Source organism: Chenopodium album, chromosome 15 (genome assembly GCF_948465745.1).
Source record: "Chenopodium album chromosome 15, dcCheAlbu1.1, whole genome shotgun sequence".
NCBI lineage: Eukaryota > Viridiplantae > Streptophyta > Magnoliopsida > Caryophyllales > Amaranthaceae > Chenopodium > Chenopodium album.
The window spans coordinates 42,562,034-42,589,480 of record NC_137848.1 but is presented as its reverse complement, the minus strand read 5'-3'; the positions used below and the strand labels follow the sequence as shown (position 1 = coordinate 42,589,480).

The following is a 27,447-nucleotide window of genomic DNA, read 5'->3' as shown; positions in this document are numbered from 1 at the left end:
GGTGGGATGATTGTTATTGATTTCGGGATAGAAGCCTAGTGTTGGCAACCCCTAGTCAATGAGCCAATCCCCAAAGGTTATAGTGTGATATGATTTATGCATGATGCAATGTTGCTTGTTTGATTTTTACTTTTGTGAAAAAGGAAGATATTATGCGTTCAAGTCTCGCTCTCTAACTAGAGATTATCCAAGTTAATTCCTGTCACAACCCATAGGTAACCTAGTGTTAGAAACCTTGGACCATAACTAAAAATAAATCTTGTAACCTCTAAGTCTCCAGTGGAGTTGCCACTGTAAGGAGGGTGTGCCCCATCGTAGGGGATCCTTCTCCTTAAATGCCCATGGCCCTTTAAAATCCTAGGACTTTACACTTGTTAGGGTGTATTCGGATTTGAATTCCTGACTGTTTGGGGGACCTTGAATTAGAATTGATTCTATCATTACACTTTTTTGTAAGAAACAAGTAGGAATCGCCAATGAGTTTGAGGAAACTCATAAACCTCGTTCATACCTTTCTCCCAAGTAGAGTTCAAGGGATATTTAGCACGAATCGTAAGTTTACCCATGCCCAAATTGGTCTACATGTACCAGAAATGAGTTCGGGAGCGAAGGTACTAAAATAATATTCCTTTTAAGGAGGAATCACTATTCTAGCCCTAGTACGGCCTCTACTAGCTCTTCCTTTTTCACAATTTCATCACCAAACAATATATGCAACGTGATACCTAAAACTAAGTTAGTTGATTTTATTTACAAGCATTAATCACGTAGGAATTACATTGCAAAGGTCATTATTCTTATTTAATCAATATTCGTGAAAAGAACAATAAATAAACAAGATTCGCCTTGACTTAGGTGATCAATCAACAATTAATTATTCAATTCTATTCTTTAATTAACACAAGATACTATGTGGAATCAATAAATTAAAAATCCGTTTAAAGTGATCAAACAACACTAATTAATTAATTAAAAGTTATTTAAACAAGAAAATAAAGGTGATTGATCTAAGTGCTCGGGAATTTACCATTTCTCCTTGCTAGATCTTCATTTAGAGCACTTATGGACTCCTTCTTGTTCGAGAACCTCCACCGTAGTAACAAGTATTTAGGGGGGTGGGTGTTTAGGACAAGAGGGTTAAGAGTTCATAAGTTCACAAAGTTTCTGCCGGCGTTTTAGGTTAATTTCTGTATGTTTAAGCCTCGTATTAAGCCTCTATTTATAGGGAATGGATGCATTTAGGGTTTTGAGTGTTCTGCCGCAGCAGGTGTCACGCGCATCTAAATGGGTTGCGCACGACTGCCCAGCGCAAGTGATTTAGATGTGCTGCTCAGGGCAGCGCAACTACACATCTTGCGCGCGGCATTATGGTAAAATTTGATTTTATATTTTTATGAAATTCTGAATTTTCCGTAAGCGCATCACTAGCAGTTGTACTGGGTGTCACGGGCAACCGATTAAGTTGCGCGCGCCAGTCCAACGCGACTCATTGAGATGCGCACGGATTTCTCTCTGGCAGCATTGATTTTTAACCTATGCGCCTCTAAATTCGTCATAATTAGATTTTAACCTCGAGCTTAAGCCTAATTATGATCGGGCTTAGTTAATTTGGACCTTAATTCATTTTGTTTTGGGTTAGGCTAGTCATTTTGCGTTCTTGCGATTTAATCAGTTGTCCATAAGCATTCTTCACGTTGATCCAGCACAAAGATGGTTTTATTTATCGTCATAGCACTTCCTGTCGGGACAGGAGGCCAAAAGTAGATGTCTACAGATTATGGACCAAAATAAACTGGTTTGGACGTTTTTATAAAAAGGAAACGAAATGAATGATTTTAAGGGACACAAAATGAATTATTTTGGGCTTAAAGGCACGAAATTAATGATTTTGGCTTAAAACATTTAAAGAAAGGTTAGAAAAATGAAAATTCACGAGACTCTTTAACATTTCACCTTACTCGATATTCAATGACGTGAAAGATACTCATCACTGGGTTTGGTTTTTGGGGAGACACAATTTGGTGTCTACATAGCCAGACTACGCCAATATCTTCCTCTTCTTATTTCGGACTCTCAGCATGCCTTTGTTCAAGGACGCGTTATGACAGATAATATCTTTTTGAGCCATGAGTTGATGGAGAAAATTAATTGTTTGAAATCTGGTACTAATTGGCTTGCGTCGATTAAAATCGATATGAGCAAAGCTTATGACAGAATTCACTCGAAATTTTTTTTGCGGGTCTTAAAAGCCTATGGCTTTCCGGATCGTTGGTTACAGATGATTCAACAATGTCTTTCGACATTTTCTGACAAATCACTAATCAATGGTACTACCTCGGACACCTTTAAGCCACAGTGTGGTCTTCGCCAAGGTGATTCGATTTCTCCGTACCTTTTCCTTTTCTACATGGATACTTTCTCTCGTATGTTGCATCTAGGTCAGGATCTGAAGATGTTTCAAGGAATCAAGCTGTCTAGAACGAGTCCAACTATCTCATATTTATTCTTTGCGGATGATGCTCTCATCTTTTTTCGGGCAACTACTTCTTCGTGTACTAATATTGTGTTGATCATTCAACGGTTTACTTAGATTTTTGGTGAAGAGCTAAACCTGTCAAAATCTTTGATTAAGTTTAGCTAAAATATCAGTATTTCTACTCAAGAAGGGTTCAAATCAATATTCCAAATAAAGCATGTTCAGGTGTTTGATCATCATTTGGGTGCTCCAATCGATTTCATTGGAAAAAATAAGGACCACTTCCAATTTATCATCGACAAAATTGTTGAAAGAGTAAACTGCATAAATGCTATCCATCTGTCTCAATCTTAGAAGTTAATATTTATTAACTCTATTCTTGTAGCAATGGCTTCACATGTTCTTGCTTGCTATGAGTTACCGGTTTCAGTCACTGGGAAAATTGATTCCTTACTCATGTGCGTCTTCTGGTCGCATTCTAATTCTAAAGGTCCGTATTGGGTTAATAAGGATACCATGCATCTTCCTCGTGGCATGGGTGGCTTGGGTATTCGTTGCTTGTCTTCCTTAAACAAGGCGTTGCTAATGAAACGGGTGTGGAGATTTTTTACAAACCCACAACTATTTGTTTCTAAAGTCTTTGTTGCGCAGACGACTTTCTTTCCAACAGTCCTAATGGTCGGGCTAGATTTTCTGGTCTTCACTCCTACGGCCTTCGTGGATTACTAAAGGCGGACACTCTTTTACAACAGGGTTGCAATTGGAAAATAGGTAACGGTTAGTCTACTCTGGCTGGTTCGACTAATCAGGTCAATGGTAGCATTTTGGAGTTCAAGCCCGGAATTCCTTTACACCATACAGTAGATCGTACTGTTGGTTTTTTATCCATCCACACACTAGAGTGTGGGACAATGATAACATAGTCTCCTGGTTTGTTCCAGCGGATGCGTCGAAAATTCTTGCTATGGAATCACCTGATACGACTCAGGGAGACTTTTGTTATTGGTCGCGTACCCCATCGGGGAGATACTCGGTGAAGACAGGTTATGCTATGCTTCAACAACAACTCGCCCCTACTTCCACACTTTCTAATACAGGAGCATTCTGGAAATTCCTTTGGTCTCTCTAGTTGCAACCTAAATAATGGAATTTGTTTTTGTGGAAATTGCTACATCGAGCTCTTGCAGTTAAGGTGGAACTTCAATATAGAGGTGTTCTGATTCAAGATGTGTTCTGTGATCTCTGCCATTCAGAACCAGAGGATTTACAACACATCTTTAGGATGTACTCTAGTGCACAAACAATTTGGAGGGGTGGATGTCTCGGTATCCGCTCAGAATTTAATGGAGGTCTTTCTCTCTCAGATTGGATCCAAGATTATATCCGAATTTTTATTAGTCAAGATGGGCCTTTTAGTACTCGCTTAGTTGCCTTCGTTAGTACGCTTTGGAGTCTTTGGTTATGTCGAAATTCTAGAATTTTTAGGAATTCTAATTCTACCTGGTCGTTTGATTCTCAATTTGTGGAGGTTATGGATTCCCACACAATCTTTGTCGACGTCGACGCTTCTGCTGCTCCGGGTGACAGTGATGCCTAGCTCAGCTTGGGCTGGTTAACCAAGGGAGTGCTTCACTTTCTCAACAAAATTAAAAGATGGTTCTTGGTTTAAAGATACTCAACATGCTAGGATGGGATGGATAATAGTGACCTATTGGATGATTGGATCATTGGCGGCTATAACTTCGGGGTTTGTTCCTCAGCTTTACATGCGGAGGCAATGTCCTGCTTGTACGGGTTACAATGGGCCTTTGGTTAAGGGTTTCTTTCCCTTACGGTTTTCACTTATTCCCATAATCTTGTGAACCTTCTGAGGAGGGACGGTGATGGTAACGTTAATTACCTTTAGCTCATCTGGAAGATTAAACAACTGGGCTTAACCTTTTAGGTTTGTAGTGTACGCAAGGCGGATTGACAGCATGTCCATCGAGCTCATCAATTTGCTGGAGAAGCAGCGGTTAATTTTATTAGCTTTAGTATTAATATGTAATCTGATTGTATCCTTTGTCAAAAATAAAAAAAAATAAAAAAAATTGCTTTTTGATTATATTATTCCTACATACTCCTTTAAAACTTTTTTTTTAAATACCATGTCATAAAAGACACAACATAAGATTTCACCGCCTCTTACCTTTATTCGGGCAGATCAAGTTTTCGGTTGTGCTGTCCACATAAAGGCTATTTTGATCACTATTCATAAGATAAGAGATTTTTCTAATTACTCTCAATATATAAAACATAATATAGTCATGTTGGGTGTTAATTAATTCATCTTAATAAATAAATTATTAATATTCAATTGTTATATATTTTTTTTTTTACTAATATGCAATTAAAAATATTTGTGGTCAAAGTAATGCATTGACAAACATGTACTTGTAAATGGGAAAAACTTTTAAGAATTGATGAGAGGGTATATTTAATATTAAGCCAAATTTAATTTTAAAGCAATTAGAAAATTTTGCAAGTATCGTCATCATTAATTAGTTTAAGTATGAGAAATTTGTTAAAAGAGATTTTTATGTTTGTCATTTTGTGAGATAGGGTATTTTATTATTATTAAAAAAAAAGGACAAATTAAAGGTGGTAATTTGGGACCTTAAAGTACTTAATTTTTTGCTCATGCACCAGGACCGTTTCTTGGACTTTAGTCATTAACTACCACTTTCGACATTGACTATCATGTACGTGCATAGCACGTGCCTTCGCAAAAGTCTCAAATCTCTCCCCTTTTCTTCCAACATCCATTTTCCACCGCACTAGGCATCACCATTGCATTACCATTCAACCACCATTGTAGCATCTTAATTAACATTATGCATTAAATAAACTTTAAGTGTTTAAACCAAGTTCAATTTCAATTTTATGAGAGAGAAAGTTGGGGGGGGGGGGGGGGGAGGAGCCTATGAGGCTTATGGGGGGTTTGCATTAGGGCATTATTAGATAGGTCTAAGGAGGAGAGACATTCTAGGTCTTGTTTGGCAATTGATTGTTGGATGCCGGCTGTTTACATTGGTTGGTTTGACTGCTTGTTAACATTGATTGTTTTTACTGGTTGTATACAAATATATGATTACTAAAATAAGTTGTTATTTTGTTCGCTTAAACTATGTAAAATGAACTTGAAGGACATTATTATGTGTACTTATTCATCTATTATGAGTATTCGTAACTAAATATAAAATACTAATTGGTAATGCAAACTTGTTTATTAATTATTTACATACCTATTAGGTTATATCAAACTAAAATTATAAAAAAAATAATTATAAACTGTTTAGTGTAGTTAATTTATTATTCAATAATGATTAAAGGGAATATTAAACAATTATTATATAATTACTAATAAATATAAATAATTAACATCTCTTAATGAATATTATTTATTAAAGTAATTACTACGAAGCAATTAATTAGTTTATTAATAACTTTTAATTTTTTATTACTTCATACTAATTTTGCTAATTATTACTTAATTTTATTAAAAACAAATAATTTTTTTATTACTCCTTACTATTACTAATTATTACATAAATTTTATTAAATATTATTTATTAAATATTTATTAGTAATTAATTAATACGGAGTAGTTAATAATCTAATATATATATAAAGGGGAGTTTTTTCCCGAGCTTTTAGAGAGCTGCATAGAATTTATTTTTTTCAGCGCGCCATGTAAGATAATAAATTTTAGTGGTAGCCAATTAAATACGAGAATATTAAATTCTTTTAGAATTAAATAATTTAAATGACACGTAAGCAAAATTGACGAATGAGATTTCCCAATTTAAATTAATTAAATATAAAATATTATCTTTTGATATTAGGAATTTTATCTAAATATATAACACATTTTAGCACATAAATATATATATATATATATATATATATATATATATATATATATATATATATATATAAATCATTTTAAAATTCAAACAAATCGTGCATCGCACGGGCTTCATCTAGTTGTCGTATACATTTATGACGAGCCGAGCCATCGCTTGGCCAAACGATTTCCCTAAATATTGCTCAAATGTAAATTAACTCTCTATTTGCGTCAGTATAAAAACTTATTCCCACCACGTAGGATTGGTAGAAGGTTGGGTTTTTTTTTTCTTTTTTTTTGGTTTAGTAAAAAACCGCTAACGGTAATAGTTGTTCTATAAATTAAAACCGCAAGCACCGTTAGCGGTTCTTTTAATTAAATAATATCACACCTTTTTTTTATACTTTAGGTGATAGAGGTTCTATATCTTAAAACCGCAAACACCATTAGCGGTTCTTTTAATTAAATAATATCACACTTATTTTTTATTTTTACACTTTAGGTTATAGCGGTTCTATACCTTAAAACTTCAAGCAACGTCAGTGGTTCTTTTAATTAAATAATATCACACTTTAATTTATTTTTTTCCACTTTAATTAAAAGAATCGCTAACGGTGTTTGCTGTTTTAATGTATAGAACCGCTATCACCGTTAGCGATTCTTTGCTAAACCAAAAAAAAAAAAAAAAAAAAAAACTTCCACCAATCCTAGGTGGACAATATAGTGGGAATAAATTTTTATACCGATGTAAATAGGGAATTAATTTACATTTAAACAATATTTAGGTGATGCGTATTTACACAACCATTTTGAGTTTCTCGAATAAAAGAAACAATCTTTAAACCTTTCTTGGATTTTAATATATTTATTATACGATTATAGTTGTATGTATTCGTCTTTCTTGAGGAAAAACGAGTTTAAAAGAATTTTTGTGACACAATGATAGAACTCCCAAGGCTCGGTTGAGAGGCGATACTTGAAGGCTCAGTTCAAGAATCAAATTTTAGCACAACGGCTAGGTTTAACAAGCCATAAACACAAGCTAAGCTCATGTTTTTTCTATGATAAACAAAACTCAAATATGATTTTTATTAATTCTTAACCACGTATTTATAAGCTAAACAATTAGCCTAAAATCGTGTAGAACATATTCTAATCTAACTAGGAAACTTATCCTAACTTGTAAAGATAATATTTTGCAAATAGATCTTTAAAGTTAAGCTATATTTTACTAACCGAATTAAACTAACAAATATATCCTAGTAATTAAAATAATTTCCTAAGGCCTAAAACAAGAAAAACCCTTTCAAGTAAAAGGTAAAAATTCGTAGGCAAAAATCTAAAATAAGCAATATCCATCTCAATACGTATCATTAGGGAAATCGTTTTCGTCCGACCTGACCAATAACTAGTTTATTTTTGTAAAAATCTAGAGTCCCTTCTTAAATAAATGCTTATTAATCACAACCACAACCATTAAAAACAAAAAGGTTAGTAGATATTCCTCTAAAAAAAGTCAAAAGAATTTTTGGAAGAATAGTTGTCAAAGGTTTTTTATTAATTGTTTTTTTCTATTAATGATATTTTCTCCATCCTACATTGTTTTTTCTCTTCTTTTATCCAACCTTTAATTAATAAATTTTCCTCTATTGACAAATTTTGTCCCATCATTTTGTATCATTATTTCTCTTTTCTCCTTGATGTTTCCTTTTAATTGCATTCTTTTTACAGATTGATCAGGCAGAAATCTCCTTTGATGGTATGTAACTCTATATTTTGTTCTAAGATTTTTATTTCTCTGCATAACAACAATTAATTGAAGTATATAAATAACACGATTTGCATGTTTTTTTTTTAAAAAAAAAAAATATTATTATTTTTATTTACATGATTTTTGAAACTTGTCCTTGAACAAATTAATCTTGTTAGTTAAACATAAAAGGTAATGAATGGGGTTTGCATAAAAATTCTGACCTTGTGAGAAACTCAAAGAATGGAGTTGTAGTTATCATATTCATTTCTTGTAAAATATTTATAATCTTTTCATCTAATTATGCGAGATTGTAATGTGCAAAGTTAATCTATAATATAATTGTAGAGTAAGTGAATGAGAAGCCTTTAAAACCTCAATCCTCAATTCTCATGCACTTTTTTTTTTTTGCACTATCCTTTAAATAACTTCCATTTAAAATAAAAAAAATAAATAAATAATAATCCAAATAACTTCCATTTCTACTATTTTTATTTTTTTTCCCTATTTTTGTCTAACAAGCCAACAATGTGACTGTTTGCAAAAGAACAAACCCCTATAATACTGACGGTGTAACTCTTATAACACTAATGGTTAACAATTATAACGTTGAACGGCCGAACGGGTAACCCTTATAACATTTACAGATTAACTTTCATAATAGCTAGCTAAACGGGTGTATCCAGCCTCATATTAGGGTTGGTTACTACTCCGTATATCACAATCAACTTTACGTATTTAAAATATATTTTTGTTATTAGATCTTTGTAATATCTTTTTGTAAAATATATATCCCGTGCATTTTGCACGGGTACACTCTAGTTTAGAGAATGGAACAGTTAGAAAAAAAAATGCCAAAATGCAATAAACTCTTTAATGTGCAGTTTTCAGAGGTTTGTTTTTTTTTTTTTTTTTTTTTTTTTTTTTTTTTTTTTGGTGGTGTGTGTAAATGATGTTTTTACTTAATAATCACGCGCTAGCAATCCCTTGAATAATTCTGCTAATCATGCAAGTAGTAATTATAATCTAAATCCTCAATAACAAGTCAAATTACAGAATAAAAATACACATCCCCAAACTTTTTAAGAGAAGAGAAATAATCTAATAAAATTAGGTAGAAAACTCGTCTTTTGATATATATAACAAAAAGAAAAAAAAATTAAATTAAATTAAATTAATAATAAGTCAGATTTATTACGTGCACAAAATAATAAACAAGTTTAAAAAATAACTAGAAAATTTCTTTAGTTTGAATGTATATCATATAAAAGCAAGAAATTAATTTAAGTATATTAACGCATCTTGTGTGCGACTATTCATAACATATGACAGTTAGGTAGCTTGTAAAAAAACAAAGTAATCTTTATAAGACTGATTGAATAACCCCTGTAATACTGATCAATTGCCCCATATATCACTGACTGAGTAACCGTTAACCGTATAAGACTGACAAAGTAACCTCTGTAACACTTATCGAGTATCCCCTAAAACTCAAACGAAGTATCCGCATGATGGCTGACCACATATAAGAATTTGTGTTATCAAATCCCTACTTATTTAGAATCCTTAATTTCTTGATAGTTTCTAAATAATTGGGTTTTAATACCCATTGTTTTAAAAGTTTCTTATTGTACCTTTCAAGTGGAGATGTGGTTGAAAATCCATCAAAGATCATGTTAATTTCTTTATAAAAACAATGCTTTTAAAATCCCAAATTAATGTCATTCATATGTGACTATTGTTTTCGGTGAATCATTGATCTTTAAAAATTTGTGCAACATATATCCTTCATATCTATGTAGCACAGCCTTAGTTGTACAATGTAACTGAATTTGCATTCTAACTTCCTCCAAGTAAATTTTACAGGGAGTTGGACCTCAAAGACTATGTTCATCTACAAATACTTATGAAAGTTTCATCCTTCACTGTACGCTATGGGGCTAATGATCTCTAGCTGTTTTCGTGCTCGAAGCCTAAAATCTGTCTTCTAGTGATTATTTGGCTTTGCAAAGGAGTGAAGATCAGAAGATCTGGATGTTAAGTTTGTAAAGGCTATAAGAGATGGACTCAACAGAAGAGATCACGATGCAAATTCCATTTTCCTGTAACATGGAAAATGTTGATGAGCCTGCTAATGCTGAACAATTCGATTCTGAACAATCGACATATACTCGAATACTACATCAGACTACTCCAAAAATACCATCCTCATCATTAACACCCAAGATGCGAGATAATAGAAGTTTGGCTGCAGTAAAATTACAGAAAGTGTACAAAAGTTTTCGGATCAGAAGGCAGCTTGCAGATTGTGCTGTGCTTGCTGAACAAAAATGGTATGTGTTAGATAATGTAAAACTCCTTAGCCTGGAGTGTGTTCCATTGATTCATATAAATAGAGTTACAACAATGAGTCCTAATCTCGGTAGGAAATCTCAAAAGATATTTACAAAACATTCACAAAATATATCCTTCTATACAGAATATTAACTAGAATAATTATCATATTCTATCAGTATGACATCTCAAAATCAAAGCTGAATGTATTTTCTCATTATACTAGTTTTTGTTTCTCGATTTTGAGACTTACAAGTTTCATGTAAGATTTTGCACAATCAACATCAAAAGTTGCACGTAGCATGTTAGTCGTATTCATATATGCATAACTGTCAACCTGCATTAGCCAAGCAACTGCTACAATCTTCAAATGATGTGTTAGATCATTATCATCATTCGATTTTTCCATCAAACTCATGCATCAGTTACAAATGCCTAACATCAAGAAGGTTATGTATATAATATCAGTCAATTTTCGAAAACAGAACTTAATAATTGTTTTAAGTCTCTAAATGATCAATGTAGGTGGCAGGTCCTAGACTTTGCTGAACTCAAGCACAGCTCTATTTCTTTCTTTGACATAGAGAAACCTGAATCTGCTCTGTCGCGATGGTCAAGAGCAAGAACAAGGGCTGCTAAAGTTAGTAATCAAGAATTTCTTCAAACATGGTGCATATGCATATTCGTTTTTTCTTGGTTCAATTCCTAGCATATTCGGGTTTTTCTTGTTTCATAGTTCATATATTCATGATTTTTTGGCTTCACTTAGGTTGGAAAAGGCTCGTCTAAAGATTCGAAATCTAGGAAACTTGCCCTGCAACATTGGCTCGAGGCTGTGAGTTCAATGTTATTCAATAACTTTTTTTCCACATTTCAGACACTGACATCATATTACTCATCAACATCACAAAGGTTGGATCTTATTCTTTTTCGAAACTTCTAACACACGTCCTTCCTTTGTCGATAGATAGATCCTCGACATCGCTATGGGCATAACTTACAATTTTACTATGCAATGTGGCTTCATTGTGACAGTAATCAACCATTCTTTTATTGGTACAAATTCTATGTTTAACACAATTTCATAAAGTACAACCAATTTTAAGGTAGATTCATGACAAACATAATTTTTAAACTAGGCTTGACATTGGAGATGGAAAAGAAGTCGACCTATTCGACAGATGCTCACGATCACGACTTCAACAACAATGCATCAAGTACCTAGATTCAGTGAGTTCTTTTCTTTAACTTTCGTAAACCTTTCTTACGATTATTTCTTCTTTACAGTAACCAGCCATTCTGTTATTGGTACGAAGACAAACTAAACGACTAATTAACCTAAATTGAATTGGCCTAAATTAAATGATCCGTCCTGCTATCTCTGAATCTCTCCCCGTACCCTCCAAAAGATTAAATACAAATTAATGAACAAAGCCGCTCTAGTTATCATTGCATTGTCATTTGATCAATATCGATCATGAGGACAACCTGAGACGATATGTGACTTCGTGTTATAGGGAGAGAGGGAGGCTTATGAAGTAATAGTGGAGAACGGAAAGCTCATATACAAAGCAACTCGACAGGCTGTTGATACGGTAGGAGTACCTAAAGGAACTAAATGGATCTTCGTTTTAAGCACAACAAAAACCTTGTATGTTGCCCAGAAAATCAAAGGCAAGTTTCAGCATTCAAGTTTCTTGGCTGGAGGAGCTACATTATCTGCTGGCAGATTGATTGTTGACAATGGCATTTTAGTGGTACTAACAATTTCTTTAATGTTGGAACTCTTTTTTTTTCTTGGATTTGAAAGTTAAAGAGTTTTGATTAACAATCTGTTCAACTGTTACAGTCAGTTTGGCCTCACAGTGGTCACTACCTTCCCACAGAAGAAAACTTCCAGGCATTTATGTCGTTCCTCAAAGAGCATAATGTCGATCTCACTTGTGTCAAGGTACTTAGAATTCCCTAACCGAATTCTATCTGAACGACTCATTTGCTGCCTCTAGCTTTAAGGATTTCCCGGTTCTACTGTTTGGAGTTATAAAGAATCATGTACTTGCCTGATTTTGTTTTGTCAATGTAGAGCACACCACAGGAGGAAGAAGATGGAATTAATAGCAAAACTCCTGCCTTCCGCACGAATCAATTCAGAACAGAGGAAGAAGGTACTAGCTCAAGCTGTTTAACTCAAGATGATAACCAACCAAGGCCACAGGTTTTGAAGCTTTCAGAAGTTGCCACCTCGGCCATGCTAATAAAAAGATCTCAACTTTTAGGCTCTAAGATTGCCAAGCTTAGAATTCCAAGCATGCATGAAGTGGTGGAAGAAGAGTTTAAGACACCACAACCACCACCAGAACAAAGTCCCAGTAATGATGACGACGTTGAAGAGAATTTCTCAACAGACGATGGCTTTGAGACAGCAGAAGAAACGCTACTCTCAGAGCAAGATTTCATGTGTCCTAAACTGAACTTATTTGAGGTGTATGACGATTCTGAGTTTGAAGAGCGAATATCAGAAGCAACAATCCTCAAGAGGATCCAAAGTCACAGAAGAACCAGATCTTACCAATTGGGCGAACATTTACAATTTAAATGGACAACAGGAGCCGGACCTAGAATTGGGTGTGTGAGGGATTATCCTTCAATGTTGCAATGCCAAGTGCTGGAGCAAGTGCAATTGTCTCCAAGGAGTAGTAATGCTACTCCTCGGAGCATGAATTATACCCCGCGGACATCATCAGGTTTACACAAAGAAACGTCTCCAAGTAAAAGTAACCTTAGTCCTGACCCCTGAACAAATCAATTAATATCCAGACACTAATTACTAATCAGTAAAAAAAGTTAAAGCCATGCTGAAACTTTCTGCTTTTGACTATGAAAAGCATCAAGAACTGTGACATGAATGTAACCATGTATCTTTAGGCAACTCTTGTTTTGCTCCTTTTGACAACGAGATTAACTATTTGCCAAACAAACTACGCAATTACTAGATACCCTTATTATTATGAATCAGACTCGAGTTAGCTATTGGTCAATAACCAAACTGGCATGGGAAAATCATCATATTACTGACTCTGTTGCATGCTTCCACTGTTGCGATTATAGCTTTGGATATCAATATATGGTGATGAATAAAGGTATCATGACAATAACCTAGAATGTCATACATTTTGGTACATTACATGGTCCCGAAATAGGGTACATGCTATGCTATTTAGATACAGTCAGTATGTTGAAATATAAACAAAATCAGGAAAATTCTTGCCTGATCACCCAGGCTTCTGTTGAATTTTCAAAGCAGAGGAAATATAATATACTCTGCATAAAATAGGTTCCAGATAAATCTGTAGAAAGTTGTGATTGCTTCCTGAAAAATGAGGTCAAAGAATAATCAGAAATTGGAAGCTGCTTATACAGATATACTAGCGAGCACCTTTCATTGTGGGGATAGGGTACTGGGGTGGGGGGAAGAGAGAACTGCTAAACAATCATAATAGACCAAGGTTGAAAGAAGAAAACGATATGAAGAAAGCTTGAACTTGGCATGAAACATCACACTACACTATATTTGGATAGGAACAATGGAGGTAAAGGAAGGTGAGGGATACAAATTCCTTTTCCTTTTTCTTTCCATTTCTTGGCTTCTTTTTTTTTTTTCTTTTTTTTTTAATTAAAATACCTTAGTTAGATAAGACATAGGGAAAGAAAATAGAGGGACCCATTTTCCTTCCCCTTTTAACAATTCTAATTCTTACATTGTTAAAGAGATTTGGAAGGAAAATGGAAGGCCACTCTTTCCTTCCCCTCCATTTCTCTTCACTACTGTTGAGTAATAGTGATTGAATTTAAGGTTAGCAATTAGCATGGCTCCTTCAAATACTATCAAATAATTTCTTAGTTGCATCTGGCTGGCCTAGCCAGCAGCTGGATTCTTACTAGACGGTATTTTCATCATTATGCTTCCAGCATTCTTACCAAGATTGACTTAACATTCACATGAAACTGAAAGTGATGACTTAGCTATCACATTATGATGAAATTGATTCAAATATGGTCCATGGAAAGGGTCAGCTTTTCCTGTTATTCCAGCACATCTCAGAAAAGTGAAGCTGATTAGTGAGGCTTATTACCTTCATTGGAGGCTTATTAGTTATTATCTTTCCCCTAAAAGGAATATCTTAATCAAATAGTTCATGACTGAAAAGCAATTGTCATGGCTTTGGTGTTTTTCACATCATTAGGAGAATTGTACCTACACTATTACATTCCATCTTATGAACTGAATTTCATCCTTGTTCTGGTCAACCATTTGTTGGAGTAACTTTAATTTTCAGTAGCAGCACAAAAATAGCAGCCAGAATTTCCATCCAAAACCTAAGTTACTCAGACACTTGTCAGACCTAAGTGTTAGACATGGCCACTTTATGAAAGCTTTGACTGATTTGGCCCAAATTGAAGTGTCTTAGAGTCGTACCAACATGCAAGTGTCAAGTATCTAACTTGCAAATTTGAGGTGAAATTAAGGGTCAGAGTACGGTCCACGCAATCCATACTGAAATTTGAAATCCTCGTGTTTACCACAAGGCCAATTTGATCTAGATTATACTTTCGAATCTTTTACTCAGAAAAGTGTATATCTTTAGACAGAATAGAAGAAAGGACTCAATCAGAAAACAAACAATGATAATGATCAAATTTCCGTCTCTACAATAACGCAAATCTATCAAAAAAGATCTGAAATAAGATAATAATCACAGTAATTTGGCCCTAGCATAACATTAACAAAAACATATAAAGTATTACCTTGGAGTATTTAGCTTGGTCGAGCAACCATGTCTGAAAACAAGAATAACAAAACACACAAAGAATTCACATCAGAAATAAAGATACTTAGTGAATATTTACCCATGTTAGATGATATGTTCACTTTAGCTTAAGCACACACATCGGTATATTAATGCAGGTGGCATGACTTGACAGTTGATATTTTGATTTCAACCAACAAAATATTATAAATTTGGCTTAAACCAACACTTGCACATGTATCTTGGACAATTTTAGCCTAGGCCATAAAGATTCAGTTGTAATTGCTTCTGCTCATCACCACCAACACTTGCAACTTAGCATAAATCCAACAATTCATAGGCTTTGAGGGATGACATGTCCATGAAATATTTACTCATTACAAACGTGATATCACTAGTGTTTCACGAGGACTAGGCTTAACGTTAAAAATTTGGATGGTATTATAAAGCAATTTGCCCCTCTAACATGATAATGATTGATCAGTTATTTAAGATTTTTTTCTATCAATATTACAAGCGCATACCTGGAAAACTAAACATATTGCCAAAATGGTGTGTGTAGGTATCATCAAGCTGCGCCTGAAGGCCTAAACAACAAGCAAACCAATCATGTTATCATATGGAAGGGGAGTTTTCTCAGCAAAATACAACTGTCTAGAACCAAAACCTAAACTACAAGCAAAGATATATTGTGAACATGTCAATTAAAGAACACTCACCTCGGGTAAGAAAACAGCTGCAACGATAGAGCCAATATAGTTAACCAGCAATAGGCCAGAACCAAGAAGTGAAATATTTTTCACCCCCAGCTTTGTCGCCAGGGTTGATATCTGAAACCTATAATAGCATTATGTCACATTAATTTAAAATTTCATTGGAGAAGAACATGAGAAATATGAAAGGAAACCATGTTACCAGTGATACTCCCTTAGTCATACAATGGTGTATACAATTTCCATTTAGGGTTTTCCAAGATTATGTAGTGCACTTTCCATCTCATGATTTGACCAGCACTTTTTTTTTTTCATTATTATATCTATAGAAATTTAATATTTGTCCAAGTTTCTCTTTTCAATATAATCAGGCCTTATTATCTCTTTCTTATAGCATCTTCCTTTCTCATAAAATTATACTTATATATGCAATGACAAAGACTATAATGGAAGTACTCCCTCAGTTCTGTTATGTGCTACCCACTTTCTATTTTTTCCAGCTCGTTTTTGTTTTAGTCATATTGCTTTATTCTATTTTAGGCATGCCCGCTTTACCATCTTGCCCGTCTTACCCCATTTTCTTACACCCATCCACCTTTTCCATTCTCTCTTAGATTTTATCCTACACATACTAACCTACTTCAAAAATTTCTCTGTGTCTGCAATAGCCGATTAAAACATAAAAGAACAAGGGGAGTACTACATATCAATTCACTGTTACATTAACCACTTTTCACTATATGCATGAAAATAGAAGCTGGGTGTTCTTCACATCAACTATTAACACACTTTTTTCCAGAGAAATGAGTTCCATATATAGCTTTAAACCCTATGATGCCCTAAAAGGAAACAAGATTATCAAATGTGTACAAAACTTTGATTTCCCACTATCCCCGGAAACTTGATGGATGATAATAATTCACTTCAAAAGTTATTAGCCTGTCTCGCTGCTACTAGCTGTTTTTTATGTACTTATGTTTACGTTTATTTGTTCAATACATCTCAAAAATTCATCTTTCACATGAAGCCCTTCCGCTGTTCTTCAAAATTATTCTATGCTTTCTACATAAAGCAAACATGCAATAAATAGAAAAATGATGAAACAATTACAAAGAAAAGATGATTGAAGCAGGACTTACTTGCGATCCCCTTCCACATCTGGGAGATCTTTTGTTATGGCTATCACCAATGCAAACAAAGTTACAAATGTTGTGATGAAAACCACAGGATAACTGCATATCAAAATCACAGTATAGAGTGTGTTAATGTCTAGATTAGCTCAATTACTATGGTGCACATGCAACATCAAAGAGTAAAATTTCGACTAGTATCACACTAAAGTCAGAATAGTTTTGCATTATATTGGACTCAATCAATATGCCTTATTTAACAGTTTGAGCTTCTTATACATTGTCAAATAACACATGGTTGCTGCAAATCATCAAATGGAAACAACTATGTTACTGCAGAAGTAGGGGTGCATAACATTTCCCCACACACGCCACTCCCCTCAGTCCACTCTATGTTACTTAAACTCTTCTTCAGTCAAACACAAGTATGTAGCTCAGTATCCAGCCCGACCAGCTTTTAAAATGTTTTGCATGATAATACTTATACCCATGTTGAAGTATATTCAACATAAGTACTTGAGGAGAAATGCAAAATCCAAGTAGCAACTTTGCTGTAAGTAAGATCTTAAATATTCTGGGATAGTATTGGTAATGACGTTAATACAAAACTATTGAGCATTTGAGCACAAAATCAGGCCTCAAAGAAAATACATAAACAGCCAATAATTACAGCTAAAAACAAACTTTATAGACAGCTGTTAATAACTCTTACTAAGGAAGTCAGTGATAGAATCAAATAATTCACCAAACAGATTACAAAATGCTAGGTTTTTGCTATCAGAATCCTGGATCAGGGTAGCAGAGATATATGAAACCATTTTCTAAGACATTAAATACTTCTATTGTATAATAATTATGCAAAAATTCACTTTTTCAATCAAAATTCTAGACAGAATGAGCATTATTATTATAAATATATAAAAAGACCCCTGTGCCGTTTACCTAATTATAGAAAGAACAAAACAATCTATTGAGAACAAAGACATACCTCCACTCAAATGGGAGTCCTAATGCTGCTCTTGTGGCATAGTATACACCAAAATTTAGAAGAAATCCACGAACCTGCAAAGTTATTCTGCATCATCTTCATAGCCGTGTTGAAAAGTGCATAAAGTAAACCAAGCACAAGCATCTCTGCTATGATGAATCTGCTCATGTAGACACCATGCTCACAAATATAACCCAATAACAATAACTAGGGGTGACCAAAAAACATCGGATACCAAGTTTTCTGGACTCAGATTTGATATCACCGGGACCAGTACTGGATCCAACATCTCAGAACCAGTCATGACCGATTTCAAAACCTCACTTCTTGGATTCAGTACCCCTGGGTACCCGCCACCCGGTGGAACCAATTCAAGACAGATCAGATAATCGGTGAAATTGGTCCAGATTTTTATACAAACATATGTGATAGACATTACAAGTATTTCTACAAACCCAACCCTCCTAATAAAAAAAAATAATAATAATAAAATAAATAAATAAAAAAGCCAAGCCAACCCTTCCATCATACTTTAGGATCTACTTGATTAACATTTTTCAAACAAGACAAGTAAGTTCTGACAATTTTTTATTTTTATTTTTCTTGTGACAATTTCAGATAGAATCACACTCAAATAAGACAATTACAGACAAATTAAGTTTTCTTACCAAATAAGATCAATAAGAAAAGACAAAATTAATTCAAAATTATTTCAGTTAAAGTTAGATATGATAATTTCGGACAAAACAAGTTGAACAAAACAGAGGCTCTGCTCCAGAAACAGGTACATAAGCTACAAACTTTAAATGCTACAAGAAGACAGAAGTAGATACAAAGCATACCGTTGCAATTATAAGAAATGCTACTACAGGAAACCGCTTCATTCTAAAAGGAGGAACAGAATAGATGGTTCCAAGAAACAATCCCAAACAATATAGGGACGTTATGAAAGGACCAAAGTTTGCTGCAACAATAGAAAATCCAGTGACCGCAAAAGCCAACACTAGCACCCATGCAGATCCGACAGAAAGGTCTCCTGCTGCTATAGGTAAATAAGGTTTGTTCACCCTGTAACCAAAAATTAAAAAATTTAAAAAAAAAAAAAAAAAAAAAAAAAAAAAAAAAAAAATCACGCTTACTATTTCAGACAACAACAAATTCTAGGAAGTCCAAATCTAGAAAGATAAAATACTGAACATTGCCACCAAACAAAAATTGCCCTAAATAACCGAAGTGCAACTGTCATATAGATGAAATTATTTTCAGCTGTAAGTAATATACTAATAATAATTCAAGGGTGTGCATTTCCTGGACTATTTTAAGCTAACAATAATTCTTATGTAGTAACAGGACAAGAATTCCAATTTCATGATTATTATGTCAAAGTGTGTGTTTGTGTTTGCAACACGTTTTGCAATAATTTTAAAGTGGATGGATAGATGTATGCCATGACTCAAGAGGATTCAGGGATACTGGTGGTAGCCAAGTGCTAAAGGCATTGAGGTCTTGTATAATTTTCAAGATTTGAAGTTTTACGTTTTAGATGCCTTAAAATTGAATTCGACGCCTTAAAATGGCCAAATAAAAATCATCACATAATTAGTTATACCTATCCAACTATGACTCTGACAAACTAAGTAGGAATATTCAAATTCAATTGAAACATTCCCATCAGAATTCAATAAGATTGAATTGCATGGTATAGGCACACATAAAAGCTACTAGCTGGTCCAATAATGATTCGCCTTTTAAAAACCAAATAGAAGAATACAAACCAAATGACACTATATCACAATTATAATTGCATACTTATCAATACCAATATCGTAGATCTGATTGATGCCCACTATATAGCCATTCCCACATATCAGAGCGACAAGACCAGAAACGGCCTTTAACACTAGAGACCATCTTATCAAATTTGGATTTTCAATAAGTGCTCTCGCCACCAAAGCACTGCCAATAAGAAGTATAGAAAGAGTAGTTCAGTGTACCCGCAAGGCCTTCATAAGAAGAATAACAGAACAACAAAAATTGCTGGATTAGCACAGAAGCAACTTACAAGGAGCCTAAAGCTGTTCCACGAATAGTATGTGGTCTTAGGAATCTCCAAAAGGCATTTCTGAACTCTGAAACTTTGTCTACAACTGGATCAGAGTCAGAGGCTCCAGCTTCTGCACTAGCCTAAACACCACTTGAAAGTCTTGAATCAATACAATGTACTAGAGATCAAACAAGGCTACACAAGTACACAACTACACGCAAATCATAAAATTTAAGACAGCTTTAGCTTCATATAGAAACAATCACAATCTTTCTCAATGACATTAGGTCACTCGTGTTGGATTACCAACTATCTCAAAGGCTAAGAGCTTGGACATATTTTCATATTGAAGTAAATGATTGCGATTTAGAAAATGATGTTATTCTTTCCCTGCTTGAAAGAAAACACACTGGTGCAACTTAGTTGGTGTTATATTGGCTCATGCATTATTAACTCATGTGTGCTCGTTAACAGCTGATATGCTAGATTTCCAAAGAGGATCAAAAGGGATATAGAATAGAAAACAGCTCCTCACTTCTTGAATGAACATCTTTCATCATTATCTAAGGAAACTACAACAAAATAGACAAGCATGGCAAAGGCAGGAATTCAACTCCACCTACTAGAGCTCAAAGATACTGGTAAAATGTATATGTAAACCAAAGACTAAGACCACAAGGGATTGACTTAGAGCTCAAAGATACTCCTAAGTCTTCGAATCCTTTGTCGATTCATCCAAGGCATGTAGCAATAACAAATACACCTAATATGGCTTACAAGTCACAAACCACCAAAGGATAGCCTCTCATTCAGATTTCAGGTCTCTAAAGTTTAAAATTTGTCATTGGTTTATACAAATTGTGAATGCTTCTCAAAAAAGGCACACCAAACATTCATTTAGTTTCAAAGTCCTAAAATATTTTATAACCCTCAAACTACAATATGACACCAGGAACTTTGTTCATTAAACATACACAAGACATAGCCTTTAATGCAACCCCAATACATACTGTACAACCCACCAAGGGATATCAAAGATATGTAAGTCAGTTTCAAGATTGAAGTTTGAAGTTAAGTTGATATCGGGTATCGAGTCGTAAAATCTTGTTTAAATTCCACAACTTTGTCCTCCATTAAAATCAATTCAAATTCAATAATCTCAATCAATAAATAATAAAGCTTAAATCAATAATAATAATAATAATAATAATAATAATAATAATAATAATAATAATAATAAAAATAATAAAGCTTAATCACAGCAAAATCCCAATAATTATTCCAACCATCATCATCACAAGTACAAGAAATTCATCCAAAAATCAAACAGACACAAAACAAATTACATAAATTATATGAAATAATAATTGCAATTAAAAAAATCAACTAAATTACGGGAAATACCCGGATGGATAAACGGGGACGAGAGCTGGAAATTGTAATGGTGGGTAATCTGCATTTTCTTGTTGATTGAAGGGAGGAGAAATTTGTGGGAAATCCCAATGAAATTTTGGAGGGATTTTGATTAAGAAAAGAAGTGGGATTAGAGAAATTTCGTTTGATTGAAGAGATAGGATGAAGATGAGTGGGAGTGGATGAACACTGTAAGAGCTCCATTTCGAATTCAGAAGCAACACGTCCAGTCAAGCAGGATTGAGAAAGAGGTTGAGTCACTGAATTTTGAGTTAGTATTATATATAGCCCTGGATCACGGTACACTATAGCCAATATATTTGAGTTATTTTGCATCTTATGTTATTTTGCTAAAATAATATGATGCATTTATCAAAATAACAAGTATTTATTTAAAAAATAATATATATATATATATATATATATATATATATATATATATATATATATATATATATATATATATATATATATATATATATATATATATATATATATTGAAATAATAAGAGGTTCACATCAAAATAACATGAATTTTATAAACTTGGAGTACAGAAAAAGGATCAATGTCGAAAAAAAAAAACAACATGCAAATATAAAATAACATATACTTATTTTAAAATAACATATATATAAATTGAAATAACAAGAAGTTCATATTAAAATAATATAAATTTTATAAACCTGGAGTACCATGCACACGGTACTCCTGGAGTAGCATAGAATTAGCGCTAAATTTTATTTTATTTTTATTTTTTTTCTTTTACATTATATACACCTATCAAATCAGATCAGAAAAAAAATAAGTTCTGACACAATTTATTATTTTACTAGTTTTGTGCCTTGGGCAATTCTCAGATTGTTTATTGAATTTTAAGATAATTTTTTAAAATCTATATGCCAAATTGATACAAACATGGTTATATAAAAGGTGTATATCCTTTTTTATTAAGGATATTTTGACATAAGATATCATTGATTGATGGATGCTTTTTCTGTGTCACTGGACACAACGTGTGGTCAAGCTTACTTGTAGGGCTTACTTATTTAGGGGTTACTCAGTCGATTAAGGTTTACTTAATTATAGGGGTTACTATTCAAGGGCTACTCAATCAATCAGGATTTACTTTATTATAGGGGTTACTTATTCAAGGGTTATTCATGGGTTATTCAGTCGTTTAGGAGTTACTTATGGGAGTTAATCAGTCGGTCATGGGTTACTTACAGGGGTTACTTATAAGTAACCCTAGCATATAAGTAATCGCGGCCACACGGTGTGGCTAACCACATATAAAAATTTGTGTTAATCTATATAATAGCACAATATAATATACACTCTATATGAGAAAACTATTTATGTAATTCAAATTTTTTACTCATAAAATAATAATCACTTGACAATCATACTTGTTAATAAATAAATAAATAAAAAAAATAGTACTACTACTCATAAAATTGTGTGTGGGAGGGATTAAAAGAATATATCCTTAAAATTTGTTAAACAATAGTAGCATGGTTAGAGCAATTAAAAGAAATTGATTTGAAGTTGCACCTATTTTCATGTTATTGGTTGATAGGATTTAAAACTCCCTTGAAAGACAAGGCTCTCTACTTCCTTGAGACGACAGGAAACCCTAACCTCACGGAGGTTGATTCTCAGCCATGGTTGACGATCTTATTGACAAATGCAAGACTCTACAGATATACGATAACGAGGAGGTTTTAGATGTAAGTGAATTGGATGTTTCAGACTCTTCGGAAAGGGTCTCGTTATTGCTCGTAGGGAAATTAATCACAGATCGAAACTATAATGTGGAGGCTTTCAAAAAGACCATGATTCAATCGTGGTCAGTTTCGAAGAATATTATAATCAGGATGGTAAGCCCTAATCTTTTTGTCTTCCAATTTTTCCATTGGAAGGATAAAGAAAGAATTCTCGAGGGTAGGCCATGGTGCTTTGAAAATCATTTTCTTGTTCTTAACGAGGTGGGTGGGAGTGAACAGCCGACGGAGGTTCCTTTGACTCATTCACCATTCTGGATTCGGATCCTTGATTTGCCCTTTAACTATCATTCGGATGCCATAGCGAAAGCAATTGGAGGTAGAATTGGAGACTTCATTGACATAGAACAAGATGAATTGGGACTAGAGGAATATAGGCAAATAAAAATTAATCTTGATATTTCAAAGCCTCTCAAATAGAGTATGGAGATCAAGATTAAGGAAGGAAGAGTTTTAAAAATTCGACTTAAGTATGAAAGACTCCCCTACTTTTGTCTAATGTGTGGCGTAATTGGACACAGTGAGAAGGACTGTGGGGAGATTTCTAAAGAGGAGCAGGAGAAAAGGGGATTAGGCTGGACAACGAGAATTCGAGCTACTCCGCGAAGAGGGAGAACGAAGTTACTTGAGGAAATTGATGAAGTGAAGGCCTGCAGAAAGACTCTCTTTGTAACAAAGCATGTGACATAAACAACCCCTACTGAAGATTTGCAGTTAGACAAAGGGCCTTCGGAGGTAGAGGAGAGGGAGATAGAGAAGCTGCAACAGAAAGACACAGTAAGTGCAATAGTTGCGGATGATATTCCAGTATTAGGAGGCCTTATAGTTGCCGAGGATGCTCAGAATATAGAAGGTGAAGAAGTTCATATCTCTGCTGTTGATGTTAGGCAGGACACTGACCCTGTTTTGAAAAATGGGAAAAGAAGCTGGAAGAGGTTTGATCGTAATAGCATGATGCAGGGTGACTATGCAACTTTTCCTTTTGAAAGAGGAAAACGTGGTCGGGGAGAGTTAGATAACAGCGTAGAGGATATTGGTGGAATGAAGAAGGCTAATACTGCACATGATGCTTTGACATTGTGGGACCTATGGAGGAGGTTGGTAAAGTCCAACCTCGCCCTACCCAATGAGTATCTTATGCTGGAACTATCGAGGGATGGGCAACCCACGGTCAGTTCGTCAACTCCATCACTGGAGTAGAGAATTTACCCCCAACATTATCTTCTTGTCGGAGACGATGATTAATAAAACTGAATGTGAGGCTCATAAACATAGGCTTGGTTTCTCAAATGCTTTTGGGATATCAAGTTGTGAAAAATCTGGAAGATTATGTTTGTTTTGGAAGCAGGAAAACATAAATTTTACTCTTGTTTCATTTTCGCAAAATCATATTTGTGGAGATGTTTTGACTATGAAGAGGAAGTGAAGGTTTGTAGGGTTCTACAGATGACCCGAGGGTGAAAACAAGCACCGCTCTTGGAAACTTATCAGACACCTCTATGGGGAGTCAGAGATTCCAGTGTTTTTTAGAGGGGATTTCAATGAGATCCTAAAAATGGAGGAGAAGAAAGGGGGATCAGGGAGGGAAAGAAGAGAAATGCAAAATTTTAGAAATGTGGTTGATGATTGCTGCTTGTGTGAGGTCAATTTTGTAGGCTAGTGGTACACGTGGGAGAAGAATACGAGATGTGGTCTAGTGAGGGAAAAGTTCAATCGATTTTTCATGTCTCCTTCTTGGTGTGACTTGCATCCGGATGCTGTTACAGAACATACAATACGCTACAAATCGGATCATTGTGCCATTTTTATTAAAGAGAAGCCGCGGGCAAGAATAGGGAAGAAAGGGAGACAAGGCTTTAAATTTGAGACATCATGGTTGCTAGATGAGTCTTGTAAAGAGGAAGTGAATAATGCGTGGGTGAGTTCTGAGGGGTGTGATATTGTTGTGAGATTAGAAAGAGTAGCAAATAACTTGAAGAAATGGAGTAAAGTGAAGTACGATGATTTAGGAAAGCAAATTTCAGATGTGGAGATGGAATTACACACGGTGCAGCAAGAGCCAAGTACTGAAGCGAATGTTTTGCTATGTTCAGCACTAGAAAAGAAGCTTGATGATTTGCATTCAAAACATGAAGCATATTGGTTCCTGAGATTAAGAGTTTCGGAAGTGAAGGATGGCGACCGAATACGAAGTATTTTCATCATAAAGCCACTCAACGAAAGCAGATAAATACCATTAAAGGGTTGTTTGACAATAATGAAATATGGCAGAGTGGCGATGAAAATGTTTACAGTGTTATTGAAATTTTTTACAGGGAGCTATTCACCTCTTCCCATCCTTCCAATGCAGCTCTAGATGAAGTTTTGAAGAATATCCAGACAGTTATCACAGCCGATCATAGTGAAAACCTCATGAAACCATACACAAAGCGGGAAATTCATGAGGCTCTAAAACTCATGCACCCTAACAAAGCACCGGGGCCAGACAGTATGCATGTTATGTTTTATCAACGGTTCTGGCACATTGTGGGAGATGAAATTGCAGGCTTTGTTTGTAGTGTCTTAAATGGTATGTCTTTCCCTAATACTTTAAATACTACAAATATCGCATTGATTCCCAAGGTCAATTCTCCAACACTTCCGTCGGAGTTTCGACCTATAAGCCTATGCAATGTTGTTTACAAGTTGGTTTCTAAGGTGATTGTTCTTAGATTAAAAAATATACTCCTAGAAGTGGTTTCGGAATTTCAAAGTGCTTTTATGTCGGGTCACTTAATAACTGATAATGCCCTTATTGCATTGGAGGTTTTCCATTCTATGAAACATCGTTCGAATAATAGGAAGGGCACTATTGCTATGAAATTAGACATGAGTAAAGCCTACGATAGAGTAGAATGGGGTTTTCTGAGAAAATTGCTGCTTACAATGGGTTTTGATGGAAGGTGGGTGAATCTAGTGATGGACTGTGTGAGCATGTTGAGCTACTCTTTTATAACAAATGGGAAGATTTGGGGTTCTTTGGCCCCAAACAAAGGTCTGAGGCAGGGTGATCCTGTGTCACCATATTTATTCATTATGGTGGCGGATGCATTTTCGAGTATGATTCGTGCAAGAGTGGCTTGTAAAAGCATTCATGGTGCTAAAGGAAGTCAAAGCGGGTAGAAATTTTACATCTCTTATTTGCAGATGACAGTCTCCTCTTTACCCGAGCTCACTGACAGTTGTAATGCCAAGAAGTAGTTGATATACTCAATAGGTATGAAGCGGCATCCGGACAGAAAATTAACTATGAGAAGTCGGAGGTGTCTTTTAGTAAGGGGGTGAGTAATGACCGAAGAAAGGAGTTGATTGAAATTTTTGGGATGAAGGAAGTAGAAAAGCATGAAAAGTACTTGGGAATTCTTGCTATTTTTGGTAGATCAAAGCGAGCAACTTTTGGGGTGTTAATGGATAGAATATGGAAAAAGTTGCAAGGGTGGAAGGAAAAATTGCTATCAAGGGCGGGGAAGGAGATTCTTCTTAAATCTGTAATCCAAGCCATCCCGACATATCTTATGAGTGTTTACAAATTTTCGATTTTTGTCATTCACACAATAGAGGCTGCCATAGCACGCTTCTTTTGGGGTGGGAGTGGTGAAAAAAGGGGTATACATTGGAGAAATTGGAAGAGTATGTGTGAGCCAAAAATCCTAGGAGGGATGGGTTTCAAAGATTTGAGAATATTCAATGATGCTTTATTAGAGAGGCAAGTGTGGAGACTAGTGAAGGGAGAGGACACGCTCTTCGGCAAAGTCATGAAGGCTAAATATTTCCCAAATTGTATTATTCTTGAGGCTGCCTTGGGATACTCAAATAGCTACTCCTGGAGGAGTATTTGGAGTGCTAAAGCACTTATTAAAGAGGGTATTATATGGAGAATAGGGAATGGGCAGCAGGTAAGCATTCGTTCTGACCCTTGGCTTGCTGATGAGATGGGGCGGTTTATTCAAAGTGACATCCCAGAGGAGATACAGATGGTTAGTGATATTATTGACTCCGAAAGAATGGAGTGGAGAATGGATGTTCTAGATGAGCATTTTTGTGAGCGGGATAAGAAGTGTATTCTGGCAGTCCCATTGAGTGT

At 34.7% G+C, this 27,447-nt stretch overlaps 2 protein-coding genes across 2 annotated transcripts; one reads left to right on the top strand and one right to left on the bottom strand.

Moving 5' to 3' along the window:
- The first annotated feature begins 10,173 nt into the window (after window positions 1–10,173).
- LOC145581210 (IQ domain-containing protein IQM6-like) lies at window positions 10,174–13,243 on the top strand. Its single transcript, XM_081638260.1, has 8 exons — window positions 10,174–10,445; window positions 10,972–11,086; window positions 11,216–11,281; window positions 11,414–11,502; window positions 11,586–11,676; window positions 11,964–12,203; window positions 12,296–12,397; window positions 12,530–13,243. Exons 1-8 carry the CDS (start codon window positions 10,174–10,176, stop codon window positions 13,241–13,243), a joined length of 1,689 nt encoding a protein of 562 aa, XP_081494386.1.
- A 334-nt stretch (window positions 13,244–13,577) lies between these two features.
- On the bottom strand, window positions 13,578–21,806 carry LOC145582269 (homogentisate solanesyltransferase, chloroplastic-like). The gene is made up of 10 exons (XM_081639278.1): window positions 21,534–21,806; window positions 20,148–20,269; window positions 19,895–20,041; window positions 18,928–19,153; window positions 18,086–18,159; window positions 17,107–17,199; window positions 15,974–16,091; window positions 15,779–15,841; window positions 15,253–15,285; window positions 13,578–13,816 (listed from the first exon to the last, which is right to left on the bottom strand). Exons 1-10 carry the CDS (start codon window positions 21,744–21,746, stop codon window positions 13,742–13,744), a joined length of 1,164 nt encoding a protein of 387 aa, XP_081495404.1. The 5' UTR covers window positions 21,747–21,806; the 3' UTR covers window positions 13,578–13,741.
- Between the last annotated feature and the right edge of the window lie 5,641 nt (window positions 21,807–27,447).

Coding starts and splice junctions, on each gene's coding strand:
- LOC145581210 (XM_081638260.1), top strand. CDS start 10,174: ATGGACTCAACAGAAGAGATCACGATGCAAATTCCATTTTCCTGTAAC. Junction 11,087..11,215: donor CAAGAACAAGGGCTGCTAAA/GTTAGTAATCAA, acceptor GGCTTCACTTAG/GTTGGAAAAGGCTCGTCTAA. Junction 11,503..11,585: donor AATCAACCATTCTTTTATTG/GTACAAATTCTA, acceptor TTTTTAAACTAG/GCTTGACATTGGAGATGGAA.
- LOC145582269 (XM_081639278.1), bottom strand. CDS start 21,746: ATGGAGCTCTTACAGTGTTCATCCACTCCCACTCATCTTCATCCTATC. Junction 20,270..21,533: donor GTCCCCGTTTATCCATCCGG/GTATTTCCCGTA, acceptor AGTGGTGTTTAG/GCTAGTGCAGAAGCTGGAGC. Junction 16,092..17,106: donor GATGTGGAAGGGGATCGCAA/GTAAGTCCTGCT, acceptor ATGCTATTATAG/GTTTCAGATATCAACCCTGG.